The sequence below is a fragment of the Apus apus genome, chromosome 1, assembly GCF_020740795.1.
Source record: "Apus apus isolate bApuApu2 chromosome 1, bApuApu2.pri.cur, whole genome shotgun sequence".
Lineage (NCBI taxonomy): Eukaryota > Metazoa > Chordata > Aves > Apodiformes > Apodidae > Apus > Apus apus.
The window spans coordinates 93,678,425-93,703,092 of record NC_067282.1 but is presented as its reverse complement, the minus strand read 5'-3'; the positions used below and the strand labels follow the sequence as shown (position 1 = coordinate 93,703,092).

The following is a 24,668-nucleotide window of genomic DNA, read 5'->3' as shown; positions in this document are numbered from 1 at the left end:
GGGAAGGGGACAGGGACACATGGGAGTTTCTGGAGCTGAAATGGAAAATAATTGCAAGAGAAATATGAAGTGGTTCATGCTGAAGTTGAGTTTATTGGTATGGAGGTTTAGCAACAGGAAAATGTTGGACTCCATCCCAGCGGAAACAGTAGCAGCCTTAGCTACCCTAGAAAAACTTTTATCTGCCAAACAAAATAAATGAATAAATATGCTCTTTCTTCAGAAGGCTTGTTAAGTTTGTTGGCACTCATCAAACACTTTGTTTAAAATCAAAACCAAACCTTTTTTTTTTTTTTTTAATGGCTTTTCTGCAGGTATGAGTCCCATCCTTCTGTAAATGCATCCAACCCTAGAAGCAGTAACTTAACCCAGACACAAGTGCCTGTTGCTGATGATTTGGGAAACAGCTGACATTTTGCTCAGTTGCCAAGGAAGGGCAGTGAAGCTTACTCCATTTGGAAAGTCAAACAGATATTTGTACTAAACACATTTGTTTATGGTGTGTACATTCTAAGGTTTCTACCAAAACTGGGGTCCACTGAAAAGAATAAAAGTATTTTCTAACATACATTTCAAGTTGAATCAAAACTGAAAAAAAAAACAACCCAAAAAACAGCACCCCATGACAACAACCAAAAAGGCAATCCAGAAGAAAGCCCAGAAGTGCTTTGGTATTAAATCCCTAAACATTTAAGTAAGGAATATAAAAACATCTCTGCATTTATCCAGGTACAGTTTATTCTTCCCTCTTTAACAGACATGAGCAGCAGTAAAAAAAAAAATAAAAATGAGGATTTTTTTCCTAGATATGGTTGAGAAGAAAGTCTGTATTGTACTTAAGGTGCACTATTTTTTTATTGGTGCACTAATATATTGACAGAATATAGACCTTCCTCTTGGAAATTACTTTGAAGGAGGTTGGATAAAGGAAGACCCACTCTGTTTTGCTTTTTCTTGGTTTTGTTTTTCTTCCAATTTATCAGTAAAGCACAGACTGAGGTTTTACAGTATCAGGCAGGTGTGTGTATATAACTGTGATTGCCCTGTGTGTGAAAGTGCCCCAGGATTTTGTGTTTTGGTGTACTGCCTTTTTTGGAGTTTACCATCATCCACAGCAAACTGTGGGATGCAGTGTCTGCTTGTTACCACTACCTTGGGTACATGACAGTCAGCCCCAACCAGACTCTGCTTGTCTTTCAAGAAGATTAAAAACAGAGCAAAAGAAAGAAAGACAGACAGACAGACAGAAAGAAAGAAAGAAAGAAAGAAAAAACATTTGTAAGGCAACACAAATGTTTCCATGTACAAACTTGTGGTGCGTGTGTTTGTAAGTGCATCATCGTTAATGTGAAGAGTTTGAACATGATGTGAGTGGTTGTGAACCTCTGCGTCTAGCATTACACTCTTTCTTCTTGGCAGCAGCTGCTTGTTATGCTTGATTGGAAGCCACTTGTTATTAAATTTTAAAATGTGATGATCAGACTTTCTCTTTTCTACAGAGCGTGAGCAAAGTCTGGATCAGGATTGGCTGTCATGTCTGCCATAAAAAGGCACTAGAGAGACCTCAGCAAGTATTGTCTCTGACCCCGAGTCTTGCTAGCAATGCTTTTCTGTAGACGTTACTTCCCCTGTTTTTCCCCTGAAAGTCTTGAATGTGTTATGCCTACTCTGAAAGTATCCAAACAGGGCACATTTCATCCAATCCATTCAGAGAAACTGTCGCTTTCAGAAAGGCAAGCTATACATCAGAGCCCCAGTTCAGCCAGGCGATGGGTCAGACCAGGACTACCTCATTAAGGAGAGTGCTTAGGGAGCAGTAGGTGAGCATGGAGCATGTATCAGTGCATTTTGCTGGAACTGAGGCCCTCGAAAAGGTGAAAATGGAAATAATTGTGAAAGTGATCAAAAGAGATGCTGGGCCTGCTTGGTCCAGCTGGGAGCAGAGTGTTCTCAGCACTTCACAAAAGCAAAACTGTAGCTCACTGCATAATTGATAGACTCTGGCTTGAGCTTAATTGAGCTGAATGTTTTCTGCTGCTTTTTTGCAAACTTTGCTAGAGGAAATCACAGGAGGTCTGGCATCTCACCCCCCAGATTCAGCTCGCAGGTCTTCTCTGACTACTCTCTTACTCCTCTGTAAGGCTGGGCTGGCAGATTTCATGGTTGCCTGTTAAGATATCTGCAAGGTGTCTGGCTGTTACGCATTACTGGGGTGTACATTGGGATCCAAGTGTGGAAATTATATTTGTCTAGCTGTCTAAGCTTAAAAAAATAATACCTTCAGAATGACCTGAATCAGCACTCCTAGAAGTCAGCTTTTGCAGGTAAACCCCAACTTAGAAATAAACATGTGCTTTTCCTGACTGCAACAATAAAAAAGGAAGATATTTCATTGTACTAAAAAAACAAAAATCTAATCTGAAAAGCAAGAAAGCACAACTAAGCACAAACATAAATCTAGGTAGAGCTACCACTCTTGAAATGGGTACCTTTAGATTTTGAAAATGTCAAGTGACAGTTTTTGCTTTTAGACTGCTGGCTTGATTTTAAATCCATACAGCACCAGGGCTGCACAGGGCTGCACAGGGAGAGCATCTGCTCTTGCAGTTTGGCAGTTCTGTCAACCTACTCAAACCCTTGGGCTATGCTTAGCTTTGACCTTTAAGAGACATGTCTACATGTTTACAAAGCTAAGTTAAATCTGTTTAGTTGTTGTTTGGAAAGTTTTTGACCTTTTGGTCTTTACCCCAAAAGTCAAATTCAGAGTTTTTGCAAAGCCTGAAAATATTCTCAGTAACATGTTTCAGTTTCTTACATAAACCGTTAAATAGCTGGTGAGAGATAATATGTCAACACATTTTTCCAGTAATAGAGAAATATTTGTCACAACAAAAGCTTTAAGTGCTGAGATCTCCATTCATAGTCACTTAAGTACTTTCTTAAGTCCATCCTTCAACAACAAAATTATTGTGCTTAACTTCAAAGATAGAAGTATTCAAGTGGCTGTCTAAATGCTTTGCTGAACCAGGTCCTTGAATCCCACATAATCAGCTAAGTTCAGTGAGGAAGCCTTTAGAAAAAAGTGCACAAATCTTATATTGCAATGCTTAGAAATATGAGTACCTGTGTGGCTTAGATAGTTTGTTTGGGCTGTTTAGATGCCATTTCAGAGCACTTAACACCCCTCTGTTTTGTGGGGGTTTCTGACAATGGCAGACCACTTTGATACTTGTTGGTTCGATATGCAGGCAGATCTGCTGAAACCTTTGCAGCAGTTACATACACCAGTTGGAGTGTTACATACACTATCTAAAACTTTGCATTGCCTTGTAGATCCAAAGGATATGTCCATTTGCCCTCTGAATTTTCAAATGTCAACCACGTGTGTAATAAGATGCGTGCTGGGTTTTGAGCTCAGGTTCCCACAGCCAATGAGTTCATTGGAAGCATATTGATTGCCCTGTTTCTGCTTAGGCACATCGATAGGATGCACAGGGCAGGTTTCCTGTGTAAAGTATTTCTGCCAGGCAGCTTGTAAGCAGAATAGCATTCTGCTAAAGATTTCTGATAAAGAAATTGATTGCAGTGTACTGGCAGAAAGGGATTCAGGAAATGGAGAAAAATACTCGTATACCTTGCTGGGGATGTAAGAGGTTAATAACACAATGAGCATTAGCTCAGAGATGCAAAGGGGCTTAGACCCAAGGATAATTCCATTTGTCATGTATCATGGCATACATCCCTTTCACAGTGTGTTACCATTATAAATGTTAGCTATGCATCTGTGAGATTATTGTTTAAATCATTTTATCATACTACAGCTCATAAAAGCATTCTGTGCCTAAGAACAGTCTGTGGTATCAGAAAAGGCAACTTTCAGCATCATTTTAACATGATTGTTTTGATGATATTGTAACAGGATCAGAGCTGATGCCCAAAGCTCTTTCTACCAGAATAGTTGGAGGAATATGGTGGTTTTTCACCTTAATCATAATCTCATCCTATACTGCCAACCTGGCTGCCTTCCTGACTGTGGAGAGGATGGAATCTCCCATCGATTCAGCAGATGATTTGGCAAAACAAACCAGGATAGAGTACGGGGCTGTAAGAGATGGATCCACAATGACATTCTTCAAGGTAAGACGGCATCAGCCAGCCCTATACGATCGGACTCCGGTGATAAATGGTGTGGCGGAATCACAGCACTTGGAAAGATTAGCGTAATAGGTAAATACATAATTTGCCCAATTCCATAGAGGATTCTTCAGCACTATTAATATAAAAGATGGGTGATTTTCCCCCAAGATGTATGGAGAAACAATCTGATGCTGTACTGCTGTGAGGGGCAAGCCCATGTCTTTGCTGGGGGAATCTGGAGGGAACCACGGCACAGGTGTGATGAAACTCCAGCTTGTTTCTGGGGATGGGGTCTTAGCTTCTTACAGCCATTTGGCAAAGATCACTTCTGAAGGTCTCATTTGCACCACAAAAATACTGCAGGCAGTGAACATGCAAGGTTGCTTGTCCCTTTTTTTTAAAATGGTCCATGGCCGGTATTACACAGACTCATAATATATAGGCCACATACAGACATGAACACATCTGTAAGTAAAAGAACATTTTCTGTGGCTAATTGCTTTGTAGATAACTGGATTCTTTTATTTTTACTGTTAATATTACTTACATAAAAATGGGTTAATCTCATTAAATGTCAGTGTAAAAGCCAACAGGCTATAAATATAGGATATATGCACAAAAATCCTGTGACAATTATTCTTAATTAGCAGCTTCATAGGTAGTCTCAGCAGGGAAGTTAAGCACTGAATGAACTGGTATTATGCTTTTCAATGGAGCATCTGGGAATGGTGTTTATAGATAGTCACACATGCCTTTGAAGAGGATGAGGCACCAAGGGAAAGCAGGATGTGGGACAAAGTAACACTCATGCCACACAGTTGTGCAGAAGTGAGCAGCTTCAGCCTCTGTTTCTGAGAGCCTGAGCTTTAACCACAAACCCTTCGGCTTCCATGTGAGACAAAGTGCTTCCACACACAGAGACAAAAAGGATTGTGGTAAAGTATTTGGACCATCTTTCAAAATGGAAGTCTTATATAAAGTCTTATATAAAAGGATGTTTAAGTCATGTAGTAGATCTGATAGTAGGCTAGTCCTGATGGAGCTGACAAGGGTGAAATGTCCTTGTAACAGTTCTCCCGTGGCTGAATACAAATGTTTCTGTACTGAAAGAAATGCACAAGCTACAGCCTTTTTCAGAGCCTGGTTATAGGCAGTTCTTGAAATCATGATCAGACATTTCCATTAAGATATGCTGGGAAACCAATCTGGAGATATTCCTGGAAATTGCATGAGGCAAGTACCAGACTCTCATCAGGAATATCAGGCAGTAGGACACAGCCTGTGCCACCTTCTGAAGGGCTCTGGGAAACTCTCTGGGTCTAAGAGCTCTTCACTGCCCCATCACTCTCATTGCTATTCTGAGGTCATATTCAGTGTCAGAAAGAAATCTTCAAAACCTGTTGCTTCCATGGTTTTTCAGAGGAAGTAGCTTTTTTTATTTCAGCATGAGAAGTCAGAACAAATTTCTAGTTTTACACTGGGTTGGTTTGTTGGGTTTTTTGCACTGTTAATCCATGAGTTTAAAATTCATAGGCATAAACAAATGTAAGCCTTTAAAAAATCTTTCAGACAAGGTGATTAAATATTTATATGCTATGCCTGCTGACTTACTGGAGCCTGAAATACACATGTACTCAAACAAACACTAGTGAAAAGACACTAGCTTTTGTACAGAATGGAGATGGATTTTCTGGCAGAGTGAAGGTGACATAGTGAAAGGTGCATGAAAAATACAATTTATCACACTTGTAAACCAGTGAGACAGATACAGTCTTATATAAAAGGTGTTGTTATTTTTATTATAAAAACCCTCCAAGATCCTCACAAGATTAGGATTTATTTATGGTGTCCAAAACTTAAAAATAAATCATGGAGAAGGTCTCTGTACAATAAAAACAATAGATACTCATTCATGCAAAAGGAAGACTGTGTGCTCTGTGAGGACATGGCTTTGCCTCTCTTGGACTGTAAAATACTGCATATACTTCATGAGCAAAGTAAGCACACATACACACACACCGGTGAGCTCAGGGCTGGGTTGCACTAAGGAAGGGCCATAGTTTCAAGTGCTTTCTATGCTGCAAGATTTGATTTCTCTTAGGGCTACGCCCAGTACTTAAACCAAAAAGTGCCAAGAGAAACAGCAGACTTTTTCAGACCAACAATTTTTTAAAGTAAAACCATGACACTCTGGGTGTTCCTTGCTATGGAGGAGAGAGGAACAAGAGAATGCCTGTCATGTAGGCCATGAGATGCAAAGACCAGATAAGTCTGGCAAGAGACACACATGGCAAAAGAATTACTGAAGACATAATGTGCAGAAAAAGAGCCTGGCATGAAGCAAACACTGAAGAGCTTTGGTTTAAGATTCTGTGCTTAAAAGTAGCAGGAGGAAGCTCCTGAAAGATGGTATTACACAGTGTACCTACTGGATGGGATGCAGGTTGGGAACCACATGAGAAAAGCAAAGTATTTCCATTGCTTTTCTGAAAACTTTATTTGTATCTATCCGAACTTGCATCACTTTTTATTTAGTCTTGTTCATAATGCCTATACTAACAGTTGTGGTTTTCCACTAATACCTTACGCTAGTATCCCTGCTGCAATAGTGTCCCTCAAAAAACTATTGCTAGAGGCAGTATTTCCAAGAAAGTTTCTGCAGTGACTATGCCTCAAGTTGGGCAGTGGGGGGAATGAAAACAAAAGCAATTGAAATAATTTGGGGGAAAAAACAGAGTTCTGACTTTGAAGGAACCTCAGAGTCAGCCTTCTCCCTGTACACACATCCCTATTCTGGCCATACCAGTTGAAAATACCGAGAAAATAGTGCCTGGACAGTTAAGGAGTGCTCCAGAGAGGGCACAGGGTTCTAAGCAAGGGAGTTTGCAAGACTTCTAGCAGCAACCACCATCTGTCTGCGTGTCGAAACTTGAGGAAAGTCCAACTGAAAGTAGGATGTTTCACATCCACAAATCGTGTCACAAATATATTTCTCCAGACTGCTGTCCTGCTCTGTTTCCAACATGTCTATAAATCTGCTGCTTTCTTGCCCCTTTGATAATATATCTTAATCTCATGTTGCAACTCTTGTCAGCTCCTACCTTCTTACGTGCAGATGTTTCCACTGAAATCAATGAGAATTCAAAGGCCAGAATTTGACATATCACCTATCCTGAAAAAAAATGGGAGTTGGCAAGTCAAGAAGGTCTTTCTTTGAAACTCATCCGAGTAAGGAATACATCCTTCCAGTAAATTCAATATCAGACTCAATTTACTGCATAAACTTAACATTAATTTTAAAAGCTGTTCCCAGCTGAGCAAAAAAATTGTTTCTACTAATAAAGAGCCATTTAACTGTCTTCAAAGTTTAGTGGCGTCCTGTGGCTTACCAAACTTAGGTGGAATTTAAGTGACATTCACAGGTATTGAATTTACAGGTGAAGCATATTAAACATTTAAACTCAAAGAACCAGAAAATCACCTTCTCACAGGAATTCCCCAGACACTGGTGTTTAAATAGCCTCTATGATCTCCACACAGAGAGCTTAAAAACAGCTATGATAGCTATCAACCAAAGATAGGATCCATGAAGGAACTGAGGATATACTGCCCCAGAACTGGGGAAACATAAGTGCATGGAGTACCTTCAACTCATGTTTATATTAAAAAGTCAGTTTGTGTGTGCCTTGCCCATGCTAAGCTGCAGCAGCAGCAATGGTAGGCTTTGCTATCTTGAAATTAAATAATTTCTATTGGCAGTTTCTAATGGTCCAGCTAGAACCACAGTCTGTGGTTCCACATTGATATTTAATCCAAGAGTGACATTGTGTGCTTAAAGCTGTTTGAGAACATACAAGGAATAGAAAAGTTTAATCATATCAGTACTGTGAGAGCACTTGAAGGTTTTTGGTTTGTAGGTGATATATCTTTAGAGTAGCAGGCTCCGGCACATTGCTGAGCAGGTTCAGTTATTCTTTGAAAATCCTCCAAGAATGGCAGAAGTGTGAACAAGGGGACACCGGCGTTGCTGTTCTCTGCACAGTGCCTGGATGCCTCAGGGCTCCTCCAGCACTGGGAAAGGAGTGGGGAGGAAAGGATGTTCAAAACTGTATGGAGGTTGTTGAGGCTTCTGGCATCCCTCTTCCATGTGCAGCTGGACATCGATACAGGACACACACACTTTTGCCTGCTGGCAAACTTTCCCTAACTTCAGTGTGAGAAATATGAAGCCCTTAAGTCTGGCTACAACGGAAATCAGAAAGTAGAAGTGTGCTTAGAAGCTGGTTTGGGTTTATTTCTCAAGCTTTATCCTTGAAGTACATGACTTCTAGGCAAGTGTTATCAATACTAAAGATCCAGTATTTAATTTATCATCAGGCTTTTGGAACAGAGCGTTTGCCCTGACAGGTACAATCAGAGCTTTTGAGTGCAACAGTATCCAGATGCACTAACTTAGCTGGGTTATATGCAGTAATCCTGTACCAGCATTAGCCCAAAAAAACTTCAAAGCACTTCACAGTCGTGCCAGCAATTAAGTCCTTGGCACTGCAAATGAAGCAAAACAAAAAAAGATTCCACAGCATAAAGTACAGTGAGAGAGAAAGGCTGTGGGAAGGAAAACCCTGCTACCAGGTCTCATTCAAGAGCTGCCATTGGCACCACTCACAACAAAAGCCTGAGGTATATTTTACAAGTGTAATTTGTGCACTAGTGTGATTCTGTGCCATCCTTTCCCCTCCTTAGAAATCCAAAATATCAACATATGAGAAGATGTGGGCGTTCATGAGCAGCAGGCAGACAGCACTGATGAAGAACAACGATGAGGGAATCCAGCGCGTGCTCACGACGGACTATGCACTGCTGATGGAGTCGACCAGCATCGAGTACGTGACTCAGAGGAACTGCAACCTCACCCAGATTGGGGGGCTCATCGATTCCAAAGGCTACGGCGTGGGAACCCCTATTGGTAAGATGCTTTCCAGCACAGGCGCTGTGGAGCACACCCAGCAATCTTCTCTTTGGAAATGTAGAAGGCCATGTGAATCATGTTTAGAAACCTTGCTCTTCAAAACTGTCGGGAGAGACACATAAGAAAATGAGAAGCAATTGCAAGATTCTGCAACTGCATCATGAACTTCCTTGTTGAGACCTAAGCAGAGTCTTAAGACTCTGTGAACTCTTTCCCAGGCTTTTTTAGCATACCCACTGTCCTTTTCAAAGATTTACTAATTGTAGAGAATTAGAAAAAGCATCATTTTTTTTTTATTTTTTTTTTTATGCTGGTTTCTTGTGAATAATCAGCACTGAGCAGCCACATCTTTTTCCTGTATAACATACTTCTTCATACTGCTCACATATGTATTTACCAAGCCATGCTCAGTTAATAACAATGCAATTTTATTGTCTTCAGGGACATTCAAGGCAATATAGGTTTACACAGGTATAACAGGTGAAGTATTTGGTCCCTCTGTTGCTTGGTAGACCAGATATAAGTAAGGGAGAAACACCACTTTGAACTGTGTTTATCCATGCTACTGAGTATCTCAGACAGATTGTCATGTAGGTAATGTTTTAAGTATATTTTTCCACTGGCTATGTAAGAATAGCCACCTTACCCTAAGGATGAGGATACAAAAGCTAAAATCCCAAATAAAAACAAATGTATGGCAAGAGTTTCATTACAGCTATAAAGCTGTCACACTTTAAACCAAGAACAATCAAGGAATAATTGGAACAGATGGTAGTCTTCAGAGAGGGTGCATCCAGTGGAAATACAGCTGTGAAATATATTTATAACATGTTTCTTGTATGATAAATGTGCCTTAATTTTTTTCTTACGGAGAACCACCAAGATTGAGGGGAATAGGTAACTCCAAGCACTGTGGAATAATTCAGTACAATCAGACATCTAAAATTTTTAAAAGATTGATTCCATAAACAGACAAGTCATGGAGATCCTTCCCCTATTCAGATGGACTCCAAAGGCTCTGTTATTTTTCTCATACTATTCAAGACTATTGATTGCAGAAACTGTATGAAAAAAAAACCAAACAACTTGTCTGTGACCCTTAACACCAAAGTTTCAGCAAGTCTTAACTGGTCTGCGTGCATCTTCAGGAGAATGCACAATCACAGGGCTAGGGTTTGCAGCAGCAAAAAACATGCCTTACACTCAAACATTTCATTTCAATGAATAAGCTAAATACCATCACCATTTGGCTCCCAAAGAAACAGAAGGAGAAATTTTCAAAGTTCTATGAATCCAGGAAACATACTATTTTATTTATCAGAGCAGCTTCTGCAAGTAAAAAACTGCAGATATAGCTGTCTTCCTATGACTTTGTGCTGAGTTAGATTAAAGGATATTTAGGCATATCAGGAAACATCTCCATTTATGTTTATTATGGAGCCAATGGGTCACAAAGCGGGGGGTTTTCACATCAGATTCTTGGCAAAGACCTTACTAAGGAAAAATCAGCAGCGATGATTGGTGGTGAACTTGATGCACTCTGAAAGTACTGCTGTAGCAAAAGCACCTCTAAGCAAAACCTGTGCAAAATGTCACCTTGGGAGGAATCTGGTTGAAGAAAGCAACATTTTACAGGTGTCAGGACAGGTATTAATTCCAGTGTCACTGCCAGTGCTGATGCTAGTAATTCTAACACTAAAGTTATTACCAGTTACTTGAGAGACTGCAAAGTACATGGATGCATTTCTTGGCCTAAGAGGTAGGTTGTTAATAGCTCAGAGGCCATAAATGTTATGCTGTATATTCAAAGAGGTGTTAAGATGGATTTGTGTGTGGTTTTAATGCTCACCAATAAAACAACACCAGTTCAACACTTCAGACACACTTGGCAAACTTTAAAAGCATGCACAGAAATAGAGATGTGCCTGTTACCCTCAAGATGAATTGGGATAATCCTGCTAGCAAGATAAACGTCACAAGAAAAAATTAACATCCCCACAAATCCTGTATTGTTGCTCAGGCTGCTTTGCTTTGCCTAACAGCTGTGTCCTTTCAGACAAGGGAAAATAGATGAGTCCTACAATCTAACAGACTCCAGCTATCAGGGCGACAAACCTCTTCTGTGGTAGAAATTATTCTGCTCTTGCTTCTAAGAGACATTGCTGTTTTCAGTGGCAATAATTTACTTCTCTGTGTAAAGACAGTGTTTAAGGTTTTTTCTTTTCTGTTTTGCTTATTTTTGCTTCTTTAATAGCATCCATAGAAATAATATATTCTTGCAGCAGGCATACTTTCCTTTCAAAGCTGGCTACCTCAAACAGTGGCTGCTGGTTGCTGGCTTCCCAGATGGACTTTGTGTAGTCTGACACATCTCCTGGCATCTGTGGTCACAGCATGTCCTAGCACTGGCAGTAAGATACACTGAAAAACAACTGAGTGTTGGCACAACAAATTAAGAACTGCAATGTTTTTCACACTGGTTCTCCTCAGACAATGCTGTGGGCTAAAGGAAATGGAAAGCCAAGCAGGGAACTTGTATTCATGGTACAATTATTTTTAATAGTGTCCTGCATGGCAATGTAAGAAAGAAAACTGAAGCTGTGAGGTCAAGTTTCCAAGGCTATTTAGATGCATAAAGACACGAAAGTGGTGACTAGAGAGATTTTCTCAAGTGTCTGTATCTACATGCATCTACGTGGTGAACTAAGTTCAGCTTAGGAAAATAGTCTTACTAATGTGCTAAAGGAAAGGAAAGGATGGATGGTAGTCAGCTACATGGACAAAGGACTGGCAACACTGACTGTGTTTCAGCTGAGACAAAAATGCTTCCACCTGTAGGAAGCCCAACATGGCAGGGTTTGAGGGCACACATCTACCTTCAGAGCCGAACAGCCTTTCTTGTAGCCCTCTCACAAAATCCTTGCGCAAACCAACTCCCACTTGTCAGTCAGAGTTAATAACAGTCTTGCTGCTATTGTTGTTGGTAACTTCAGCTTCTGGCAATATGGGAAAAGCTGATTGGTAGCAATGTCCTTTAACTAGGTGCTGCTCCAGAAGCAGGGAGAGGGGCAAGCCCCTCCCTTGCCTGCTTTTTGGGCTATGGACTTGTGCTTCTGCAAGAGCACAAGCTGGCAGGAGGGACCTAACAGGCGGCAGCGATTTTGGAAGATGGAGAGCCAGAGCAGATCGTGTGAGAGGCCAGCCTGAGCAGATTGAACTGCCCTGTGTGACCCCATTATTTGCCAGATACTGTACAGGCCCATTAACACTGCTGAGCCTGAAGACACATCATTTAGCAAGCTGTTGCCCTGAAAATAATAAGCATGGAAATAGTTGCTATTTTCAGCCTGCAGTGCAAATATTTTTGCAAGTTACGGAAAAAAGACTGGGCCATCTTGTGTTCTTATAAGATGTGAAGTAGCTGAAGTGGAGTGGTGGGCTTATGCAGATGTAAATGAGAAGAGAATATATCTGACTGACTATGAGCTTTTCTTAGCTTCTCATTTTACATGCAGTAAGAAAAATAAACAGATGTTGAAGCAAATAGAAGAGATGCGAAGCAGGAAGTCTCAGAGGATGCTCAAAGCAATATTCGAACATGATATGGAGGAATTACTTAACAAGAAAACCCACTGCCAGGGCTTAAATAAACCTTAGTAGGAGACCCTAGAAATTCTAATGAATTCTCAAACAAATTACTGCACCAAAGGAGCCTTCTGCTCTCCCGTCCCCAGGCCAGACACCAACAGACAGTTCTCTTCCCCCTTCCAGCCATAGAGAAACCAACTATCTCTAGCTGGAATAATGAATCTTGTGATAAGGGAACACTTTTGCTTCAGATAGCAGCAGCTTACTCCCTTTCTGCCCTCACTTTGCTGTGACCAGCATTAACAGGTCTTGCTCTCACCTTGCAGGGTCCCCTTACAGAGACAAGATCACCATTGCCATCCTCCAGCTCCAGGAGGAGGGAAAGCTGCACATGATGAAGGAGAAATGGTGGCGAGGCAACGGCTGCCCCGAGGAGGACAGCAAAGAAGCCAGTGCTCTCGGGGTGGAAAATATTGGGGGCATCTTCATAGTTCTCGCTGCAGGGCTTGTTCTTTCAGTGTTTGTAGCCATTGGTGAATTTATATACAAATCAAGGAAAAACAGCGATATTGAGCAGGTGAGTCATCCATTTCCACCTTGCTTTTGTTTCTGGGAGGCTGAGGTTTGTGGAGGTGACTGCATTAGAAGTCTCTGCTGGAGTGTGGATTTTGTATTGCTGAACTCTCACCACGCATTTCTGGCACTAAAGACAAATAATTGATTAATAAGAACAGGGAGGTACCTCACCCACAGCCCAATTAGTGCTGTTTAGTATGGCAGTGCAGAATAAGATCAATGAATTTTTCAAACAGTTTCTTCTTGATGTTTAAGAATTTGAGTATAAATTATGTTGGAAAGGAGTAAAAAACAACTGGATTATTTTTTTTTGCATATGGCATTAGCATAAGCTGTTTCAGTAACAACAGGAATATACTTCCAAATCCCAAAGTATAATGCTGTAGAAGGCATTTTTGTCACAGCCAGGGGTTTACACACTGTGCTGAAGCATGCACTTCAAAGCAGGGAGACCTACTGAAAGGTGATGGATGCCACAGTAAACTCAGATTATGGAGCCAAAGAAATTCTGGTTATAGCTCTACTGAAGCATAATCAGTAATTTAAAAGGGCAGAGGAAAAACAAAGGAAATGGTGTATATAAATCATGCCTTGAGTATTACAGCAGTTTGTGAAATAGAATCAATCATTAAAATAGAGTGTAATCATCCATTTACCAAACCACCAGCCACTGTAAAAGAAAAAAGGCATGAGCAGCAACTCAGAGTACACTTGTGAAGTAGTCTGCCAGCCCTCTTATTCTGCCTGCCCTCCCTGGTGCTGGTTTGGTTCTGGCCACCACCTAGACCCTGGCGTGGCCCTGTTTGGCTTAACTGCTGTGGCTGCTCTCATAGTGTTCACTTCAGCAGGACTTACTGTAGGGACAAGGTCACACTGCTCTGCAGGATGAGTGGCCACTGAGGCAATCACCAACATGTGGATTTACATCACCTGACTTCAGGTTTTTCAGACATGAGGCATCTACTTCTTAGCAAGGTGTTTAAGCTCACTTTACACTTTTAGATGAGAAAGGCAGGAGCTTTTCTGTAGGCAGTTTATCCTCTTCATTCAAGGTGTAACCCTGCAAGACTGATGATATAAATGCCAGAAATTACTGTTGAGCAAAATAACCTTAATGAAGCCAGCAGGGATGAGTGGAAGGAGAAGGAGAACATCTTGAACTCAGTCTCAGAGGTGCAGTTTATGCTGCATATGGCAGTGGTGCTGGGATGTGAGAGGGATTGACACCTGAGTAAAAACAAGCAGTCAGGACTGAGGGCCTCAAGAGAACAATGTCTGATTTTGGATAGGATAAATTACCTGTATCTTCTTGCTGCCGATAAGGGGTCACAGTAAGCTAAGGCTGCATGCCTGCTGTTCATACAGCTGAAAGGAGGTGAACTGAATCCTACCATGCATCTTAATTTTCCAAATGGCATTTGGTGTTATTTTATGTCCATGACACCTAATGACTATATCAGCAGAATTGCTCCTCACAGCATCCTGCAGGACAGGGCAGCTCCTGACCATGCAGACATCTCCACATGTGTCTGAGCAGGCTCTCCTTAAAGGCATTGTCTATGAACAACAGATGCAGTTCATGTGGAGCAATTTTTCAGGCCACATTAATAAAAGTGTTCCTGTTTCGGAATAAGTCAGAGATTAAAGTATTTTGTATATATTGCAGCTTTATAATTAGCACTTTAACCCTGTAAAACAGTTTTAAGACAAAATGTATGAAGAAGGTATAGATATCTGTTTCATTCATATGTCTCAGGAGATCTTTCAATCAAATATATTTTGGAGAACAGTTGCAGCTACTTAAAATGTTTAGTATAAATGTCAATATGGTGCAGAAAATCCCAGAAAATTTTCAGGAGTCTGAGAAATGCAATATATTCCTGAAGTCATAATTAAAGTAGACCCAAAGCTTCACTTCATGAAGGAGTGTTAATTTACTGAGCAATATGTTGGGTGAATAACAGTATTCAGGGATACACGCATACATATATACATATAGTGTTTCTGAAACTGCACTACTGTTTCACAGCAATATGTTGTTTATTATAGGGAGTCTCTGAATAATTAAAATCTTACATCATGCTTCTTTTCCAGAAGTAACTTTACAGAAATGAAAATACCAGCAATTCCACTGTTCCTTTCTGATTTCTCTCAGTTTGTTTTATTTTTATTCTGGTGAAATGAGAACCTTAGATGGAAAAATGCTATAGGGTGTATATTATCACTAAGCTAATCCAAAGCAGGAGTTGAATACAACCTATGACTTTTCTGTTTCCATAAGTAGAATCTCTTTGGATTTAAATAGCTTTTTAATCTCATTCTCATCCTTGTTTTTAATTTTACTGCTTTCATTTATTTATTTTCTCCATTTTTCTTTTCTTGCATGCAAGGCCTTTTGTTTCTTTTATGGACTACAGTGTAAGCAAACCCATCCGTCCAACTCCACCTCTGGCACCACCTTGTCTACGGAGTTAGACTGTGGCAAGTTAATCCGAGAGGAGCGAGGGATTCGAACACAGCCCTCAGTTCACACGGTGTAGTCAGGAAAGAAGAAGGTGTGTCTGATGGAAAGCATTAAACTTAAACAGTGCACATAATGGCGAAGGTTGTACTCACCAACACACAGTTAATGACTTCAAAGTGCCTCTTACTTCAGCAGGAGATAAGCTTATCTAATGCAAATTGTCAGAGTCCTGGAAATTTGGGCAGTTTAAATGCATATCACAGAAAATAATTACACCTACAGTGAAGAGTGAGTGCAATAGACTGTAGCAGATTTTAAGAATTATCGCAGTCTCTATGTACAATTGTTATCTTTTCATTTCATGGGGTAATTCACCTCTTTCAGGTAAGAAAAATTATTTGTCTCCTTTTAATCTTCTACCAAACTTGAGTAAACCAGTGACAGTCTCATTACTAAAAGCACAGAGAAACATTTTGCTTGTTCTCTGCTGAAGCATTCAGCAAATGGGCCAGGATGCTCTTTATAAAACTCAGAAAACACCCTGCAGGGCTCCATTAACTTTCTGAACCCTGTTATAAGCAGACAGAAATTTTTAGCTGGCATATCGTATTCCCAGTGTCAATATTTAATGAATTTTGATTCATCCATTTAAAATTCATTAACCAAAGCCTCCAAGTAACTATCATAGCACAAAATCATATCTATCAGTTAAATTTTATGCCATGTAACCATTAACATTTACGAACATATTCAACAAAAGCACCCTCAGGCACCCCCAGTATATACCTTCATGGAATAACTCCACTGACTTGGCTTAAGCACTTAATGCTATTCACTCTTGTAAAGCTTTGTAACATACAAAACTCCTTTACAGCAAAATCAAGATATCAATTTATATCAAGTAGCAAAGCCTTGGCATTGCTTTGCATAATTAAATGCACAAGGAAACTTTTGTGTAGGAGGTAAGTACTGGATGTTTTTAATATCCTGGAAGGATAACAGTTTGATTTCCTCTAGTCCTCATCTGGTCTGCAGACTGCAAGGGCAGTTGTCATTCAAAAACATGTGACAACAATTTGAGATACACAAAACACATAGAAATACCAGTTTGTAGGATGTCATGAGCTGTGGCAAACAATCAGTTTTTCAAGACCTGAGTACCTTTTATCTGTATGTCACAGAATCATAGAATCATACAATTATCTGTATTTCATTATATCTCACCTTACCGCCACACTCACCAATTCATTTCCCACCCATCACACCTACTCTATATTTTCCTACCTGCTGCAGCTCCTCCTCATCAAGCAAGTTAATGATCTGTTTTATTGAGGGGCCATTTCTGAACTCTACAGCAATTAGAAAACTTATTTGAGTGGATGCCTTCACATTCAGTCGCTGAAGTGCTGCAGCAAGTGCTCTGCTCTCCTATTGAATTGTTTCTCTCATATCTGGCTTCTGAGAAAACCTGGTGCATACAATGACCTGTGTTTTCCTTCTATTTATGTTACAATTTTTAATTAGAATTATTTATGCTGGCAGTAGTCTTAAGTATTTTTGAGACAAAGAGGTACTGCTCATAGCTAGGCTATATCAATTCTTTGCCAGGGCTCATCCATGACTGTGAGTGTTTACACTCCACTCCAGAGGCTGCAAGAAACTGTCTTGCTTGAAATGGCATTTTAACTTGTTTGAATAGCACCATGAAAGCTCTGGTTCTTCATAAAATGAGCCTTCTTACCAGCAAAGACCTGAATTAGATCTTCAGTATCCCTGATTTAAGGAAGCCCTTTTGTTTGTAGTTTCCCCATAGAAGAGACTTAAAACTAATTACATTCAGCTTCCCTCAGCTCTCAAAAGAGAAGGAAAATTCCTAATGTGTTTATCTCCATCATTGCCCTGCACAAGAAATCCTCTGGGTTGCAGTTTCAAGCAGTTTTCTAATCTCTTTTTCGATTAGTGCAGAATCCAGGAATTTTCTGTTGCTTTTTGGGTAAACATTTTCACATCTGTCAAGGAAATAGTCACATTGTTAGTAGCAGTCATAGCTTCCCCATGTCTAGCTGTCCCCACAGACAAACTCACAGACTTTGATTTGCCTTTGGGAATTACAAAGCAGCTCCTTCTTTCCCTAAGACAGCTCCATACCTAGCTACAAAAAAGTTATTTTTTTTAAGAAAAGCCTTACTTGCTCCTTAGCAGCTACACCTGCAGCTGGGGCAGTGAATATACTAATAAATTTGTGCTTGTAAAGAGTTTTTGCAAGGTTTGCCATGGCTCTGGGAAAAGGCAGGTGCCTTCAGGGTAACAGTGAACCTCAAGGAAGGCACAGCCCATTTGCCTTTGGCAGCATTTCCCATGAAGTGCATGGGACACAGGAGGACTCCTGCATAGATATAACAAGCTTCAAGAGGTGTTAAAGCATTCAAAGATTCTCTGCTCATCAACACTTTAAACTTCTAAGACCACAACACTTTGAAATTTGGCCACAAAAAATTACTCTGTTCACAAGTGCAGATGGTCACCATTGCCTTTTCCTAACTTGCAGCCTTGCAGCTGCATCCAGGACCCAATAATTAAACTGGATCCTTTCTCAGGTGTCGATTAGCACGGGGACCTTGGTGTGCAAACAGCACAGAGCCAACAACTCTGCCTGTGTTAGATGAGCCACAACAGACTCCATCACTTCTGGCACTGCCCTAGCTGTAAAGCATAGCTACAGCTATCTGGGGAGAAAAGTGGATATAAAAATACCCTTATGTTAGTTTATATTAATTTTTGTTTTGCTGTTGCTGCAGTTTAGTCAGAACTCCCAAAATATTAAAATTAATAAATGTTTGAAAAAAATCGGCATCTGTTTTGACACACAGAAACCACCTACCATTGAAAGCAAAGAGGCTGTGAATAAACTAGCTCCAAGCCACTGCCAAGTTGCATTTGGCTGGGGTCAGTGTGCCTATCTTTATTTAGTGGCAGTCCCTTCCCTCGTCAAGCAGTCTACAGCCCAGCTAGGCAAAGGTGCAGGGGGAAGGACGGAGAAAGGATAAAACAAGAGTAGAACAAGGGGGACAAAGGCAATACGATCACTGTTTCAGAAAGCCAGGTGGATTAACAACACAGGCCTGCACCTCAGAACTAGACCAAGCACAGCAACAACGCTTTCCCCAGCTAGATGGATATTTCCTCAAAGTACTGCCATAGCATTGTGTGTTTGTGTCATCACTCTCAGATCAAAGCCTTGAAGTTTCACATTTTCAGCGCTTCGGAAACAAAGGAGGAGGAGGAGAGGGAGAAGGAATAAATCCCCTCTCTCAGTGAGGTTCTTGCAAAATACAATTTCTTGGTTAAATTGTCAGGTCTGCAAATTCTCTCTCTTCAGTGAACATCAGCTTGAGACCCTCCATTTCCAGTCCAAAATCCAACCTCCAACCATGACTGTGGCCATCTGTGCCTTCACTGAACAGTCGCATTTGTGTTTAGATGGTTTGGGCAACCAGCAAGTAGCTTCACTTTTTTTTGTTTTTGTAAACAGGGAAGAGAGGAGCGGTTTATATAACGGTGGAAGAGTTAAAATAATCCACGGATTATTGTCATGCTGTCTTGTCAGTCACTGTTCAATAGGCTCTGACAGTTTAAAAGACTTAATTTAGTGATCTCCTCATGCAATTAGCCTTCAGTGACAGACTACTCAAACAGATTCTTAATGTGCCACAACAGCCATTAGCTCACTAGGAGAAACTATTTTGGATCTTTTTCCTTTGGTGCACACAAGTGCAAACAAGTCACTTTTCTTTCAGCAGAAGACATATATAAGTGTCCCAGCTATGGGTCCTTCACAGTGATGAGGGCACTGCAGAAGAAAAATCCTGGCTTCTGCACTTCCTTCTCTGTGACCTAGCTAGTCAGGTATTCTTGCAGAATAAAATCTGGCCCACATCCTTCATACTTCTCAGTTCTCCAACACAGTGCACTGGGTTGCTTTTGTTTGTTTTGTGTGGGGGTTTTTTTAGTTATTTTTGCAAGGTGTTCATAAAATACAATGGCAAAGTCTTGTTCCCAGTGGTAGTCCAGCAGCCTAAGCAGCAGATCAATAAAGCCTGACCATAGATTCTTTTTTGTCAGTCTTGTTTCCATTTTATTTTATGTTATTTTTAAAATTCTGAATATATATCCTAAAGCTTAACACAGTTTTCTGTGTGAGAGTGTATTAAGGATTTGGATGCTTCATGACCGAGCTTTCATAGCCTGTTGAAACGACCAAAGGGCAAATAGGAACAGTCTCACATCACATGGAGACCAAAATCTATTCTGTTTTTAAGGATGATATTTCCTCTTAGCCTCACATGCCATGTCCTGCCACATTTTTACACTGCTAGAATGAGAAAGTCAAGCTGACTAAAAGCAAAATGTGAAACTTATTACTCTCTTGTTAAATGTATTGCTCTGTGCCTATTCCGCTCTCATTCTGGGCGAGACTTCAAAAGTGGTCTTAACAGTGTGTAAAAAAATAGCTTTTTAAAGAAACCCTTTCTGTCTGGCTAACCGAACGTGATACAAAAAAGAACACTATATTACCCTTCTACATAGAACGTTAATGTCACCATCCCCTTTTTAAAGGCTACTGTAATTATGCTGCAGACATGCGGCTGTTCAGAGGGACATCTTGGGTGTCCCCACTGAATGTGTTCCTTGTCTGTGATTTTCCTGTAAATCCCACAGCACTCTGGCTGAGCTTGTACTCAGTACCACAGTTTTCTGTTCCTTGAAAAGTTCAGGCAATTCCAGTTCAGACAACTGTTCAGTTTCCTGATTGCATGCACAAGCTTGGACATAAATAGCTATTAATCTATACTTGCTGTGGCTCCTAAGAGAGTTCACATGTAACCACTCTTTTGAACAATGAAACCCCTGAAATTTTAAAGTATGATCTCAATTTGCTCTTTTAGACCATCTGAAGCTCTGAATGAAAGCAGAGGGGCAGAGAAAGTCCTGTGTCTCCCAGGTTTTTAATGTTCTTTGCCACCTTGAGGTGGTCTTCTTAAAGATGGCAGCATCTCAAACACGGGAATATGCATAAAATTTATTGGAGTTATACTTATATTCCTAACAACATAATCCCTAACCTTTGAAGAATCGGTCCAGGGTCTTAAATATTCATTTAATCTTCCAGATTTTGAGTGGCCTACTTCTATACTTTCTTGGGTGGATAAACATGAGCAATTTACAGAAAAGGTCATCGACAAGAACAATAATGTTTTTATATTCCATTTTAGATGTCACTGCTGTTGATGAACAATTAGGCAGAAGTTTAATTCTTAGATAAGATCTAAACATCAAAGCCATTCCTAAGAATATCCTGAAGTCTTTCTGATAATATTTACTTTAAAATTCAAAACAGAGTTGGAAGTGAAACCAGTTAGGCACTTCACAAATGATGTAGTCAGATATTAAAAACCTCACATACTTAATGTCAGCAATATATTTTAAATTTCTATTTGCAGATGTAAAATTATCTTCTTGGGACTATTTTGTTGATATGAATTGAAAGGCATTGTGATCTTTGCATAGACTGAATAATGTGAATCAGTTGGGACAATTAAAATACAAGCCTATAAGGAAGGCAGTAAAATGTGTTCATTTCATCCACAAAAATTATTTCTATATGCACATTGCAGAGACTAATCGCTTCTGCTAAATATACACACAAGTAGGTTATAAAGAAAAACTGGAAAAGAAAATAAAAAGAAATCTGATCTATCTTGAAAGAGGTTATGATCCTTTCCTTATTTAACATGGAGTTCTGGAATCACTCTGTAATCTAGTCTTTTAACGCTCAGTTAAAACTAAGGCAGTAGAGAGAAAATATCCATTCTAAGTCAGCCGCTTAAAACATACAGTTGTAGTAGTTTAGATGTAAGTGGTGCTACTTTCTAAAAAACCCTGAAGCAACACAGAAATAATGTCTGTATTAGAATGATAGCTGCTTCACCTGCTGCACCCAAAGGGCATGAGGCTGCAGCAGAAACCTTTGACTCTAACTCCAGTAACTCTGGAATCCCTATATTACATTGTCAAAGGGGACATCTAAGTGATAATTGCACCAGCAAATTCCTGGCTATTACCAGAGAGTAATTTGGAAAAAAAAAAAAAAAAAAAAAAGCAGCACACTGCCCTAGCCTATGTCTAGTACATTTTGCAACTGGCATGAATTAATAGTAGTTTAATTTATGCATACTTAAGAATTTTAGATTAAAAAAAAAATAATATCTCAAAGAAAGAGCATATCGAACTATAGACTGAACATACTATAGGATCTTAGTCTGAGTGCAACCCATCCCACTAATGGACACAATGATATACACAAAGTTATACACATTTAAAATATACTCACCCTCTGTTGCACTCATGTCTTGACCTCACTTGCAGAACCAGGGTTACACACATTATAGGGAGGGTTTATACTGGAAGAAGCACAGTGTGTGGGATTCACTTTTCTGGGATTCCTTTCCCACCTTAAATTATTTAACCTTGATCCAGGCCACTTTCGTACTCTCTTTTGCATTTGAAAGTATTCCTCTAGAATAGCTGGGTACTAGGAAAGCTTGGGTTTTCTCCTTTTCAAATGATATAGCTGTTTTCACTTTTTTTAGCCCCATATCACTGAGGTCACTATTGGATTATTAATGGTTAAGAACTGAACACTGCTAACATTGCATTGGTATCACTCTAGAAAATAATTTTTGATACAGAGAGCCATGTCTCTGTGCTGTTGCTGTCATTTTACAAGAACTGCAGTTTTAACCAGTTGATTTAAAGCTGGTCAGTTCTGCAGTTCTAAGAAGGGTTTGATAGGAAGGATTTATTCAACTAAATGAAGGTAAGGCAGTTAAAGCTTCATTTCACACTGCTACCATCACTCCATTTTATATATAAATGATCTATTCATACATATTTGCAAAGAACAAATTTTTTGCATTCCTAGATGCTTACATCTAAAGCCTCTTTGTGGGTTTTCTTTTGTGTCACATGTAATTATTCCAACTGTAGATTTTAAAGGATGTTTCCACTTACCTGAAATGTCTTATTTAATATTGTGATGGTAGGAAGCAAAAAGATTTCTGCTTTCTTTTTAAACTATTCAGCTGCTTTATTCTTGTGGTAATTTTATCTTTTCTTCAACACACAATATTTGAAAAAGATTCTATCCAAAGAAAGAAGAGGATTGAGGACTACGCTATGTTTTAGAAATGTCTGTTAATTTCATTAGGGGGAAATGACAAAACCACAAAGAAATCTTGAAAGATGTTGTGGCTTGTTTTCTCTAGTATTCCCAGGTTTTTTTCACAAAGGTACATGTGATTTTAAAAAAGAAGACCTTTTTATTCTTTCTTTTGAGGTGAGGCCAGGAGAAAATGTACCAACTGAAAAAGGGTAAGTTTTGTGATAGGAAGCCATCAAAACATCACAAATGCACCAGTGTTCAATTTCAGAAACATTCATAATCAGCTTTTGTTAAGCCAGAATTAAATTAAATTCAATGGAAGGTAAGTCAGGCAAAAAAACCAAGTTACACAAACTCACCTATTGTAGTTTAAGGGTTTATTCAAAGCTGGCAGAACTCAGCAGAGAAGGTTTCTGAGCCTGTCAGTAAGAGTTCAGGCCCTTGCTTCTAAAACCCACCATTTGTGCAAAGGGGATGATGGTCAAACTCTACCGCTGGTGAGAAGTGTTTAATGCCCTTTCTGTCTTCCGCCAGTGTCTTTCTTTCAACGCGATAATGGAGGAGCTTGGAATTTCACTCAAGCATCAGAAGAAGCTAAAGAAAAGGTCAAGAACGAAGGGGAAATCTTCATTCACAAGTATCCTTACTTGTCACCAGAGGCGGACACTGAGGAAGGAAACCATAGCATGAGCAAGAGAGACCCCTTTGAGGAAATATCAGGAACAAAACAAACAAACCAGAAACATTGCTGCCTACAAGTCGGTTGTGGTGGGATTTCTGAAATATAGACATTTACCTTGTTCTTCAGAAATTCTCTGTGGTTTCTTTTTTTTTAATCTAGAGGTACAACAGTTTAAATGCTCACATAGACTGATGTACTACTAATCATCTGGGAAGTGTCTCACAATTTCTTTTGAGATGGATTTGTATGCTCACCTGTTTTGCATCTTTCTTCCCCTCCCTGTGCATCGCTGTATGTGCTTTCTAAATAAATAAATAAACAAGAGACAGGGTTCTTTTTTCCAATAATCTGGGAGTGGAACTTTTTTTTTTCCTTCTGAAGAAATGAATGCAGTTCTGATGAGCACAGTTCTTTAGAAACCACAACCCAGAAAACCAAAGTAAAGATTTATACAATTAGCTACTAAACAATGACAATTAATTTAAACAATACAGAAATATCTTAAATACAGAGGTATCCAACAATGGCTCTTTTCTGTGAGAAACTTGTTTTTCCTTATCTTTTATCTTTTTCATTTCTTTTAAAACACATTTATTAGGTAATGCCATGGTTCCAGGTGCTAAATGTTCAAAAAGAAAACCCAAAATCACAAAAGTAATGATCACTGAAGAAAGGGAAGGCAATACTGGCACCATCACACTGCTGCTAGCTCCTGATACAAATTAAACAATTATTGACTTCAAAATGAAAATATCTTAGAAATAGACAAGAATATTCCATTTTGAACAAAGCTCAACCATAAAGATAACAACAACTGACCAGGAATACAGCCAGCTCTGTGGAATTGAAACCTTTTCTTGCAATGGCTAGAGGCACCAACAAAATGTTTTAACAGTGAAGGAAAAATGAGGTGTTTTTTTTGTGAATAAACTTCTTTCTGAAGAACAGCATTATAGCAGCAGATCCCTGCCATCCCTCCCCTAGAAAATTTTCCTTTGTATTGCAGTGAGGTGAAGCACATTTGTTTATT

At 39.6% G+C, this 24,668-nt stretch overlaps 1 protein-coding gene across 3 annotated transcripts in view; it reads left to right on the top strand.

Annotated features, from left to right (window-relative positions):
- The window catches only part of GRIK1 (glutamate ionotropic receptor kainate type subunit 1), a 162,617-nt gene extending 138,632 nt beyond the window's left edge, over positions 1-23,985 (top strand). For all 3 annotated transcript variants that reach the window (XM_051607898.1, XM_051607900.1, XM_051607899.1), the window contains 4 exons: positions 3,920-4,137; positions 8,881-9,103; positions 13,021-13,271; positions 23,491-23,985. In XM_051607898.1, the coding sequence (XP_051463858.1) occupies positions 3,920-4,137; positions 8,881-9,103; positions 13,021-13,271; positions 23,491-23,646 (848 nt within the window). In that variant the 3' untranslated portion in view covers positions 23,647-23,985. The remainder of the gene's footprint in view (positions 1-3,919; positions 4,138-8,880; positions 9,104-13,020; positions 13,272-23,490) is intronic.
- Positions 23,986-24,668: the final 683 nt, after the last annotated feature.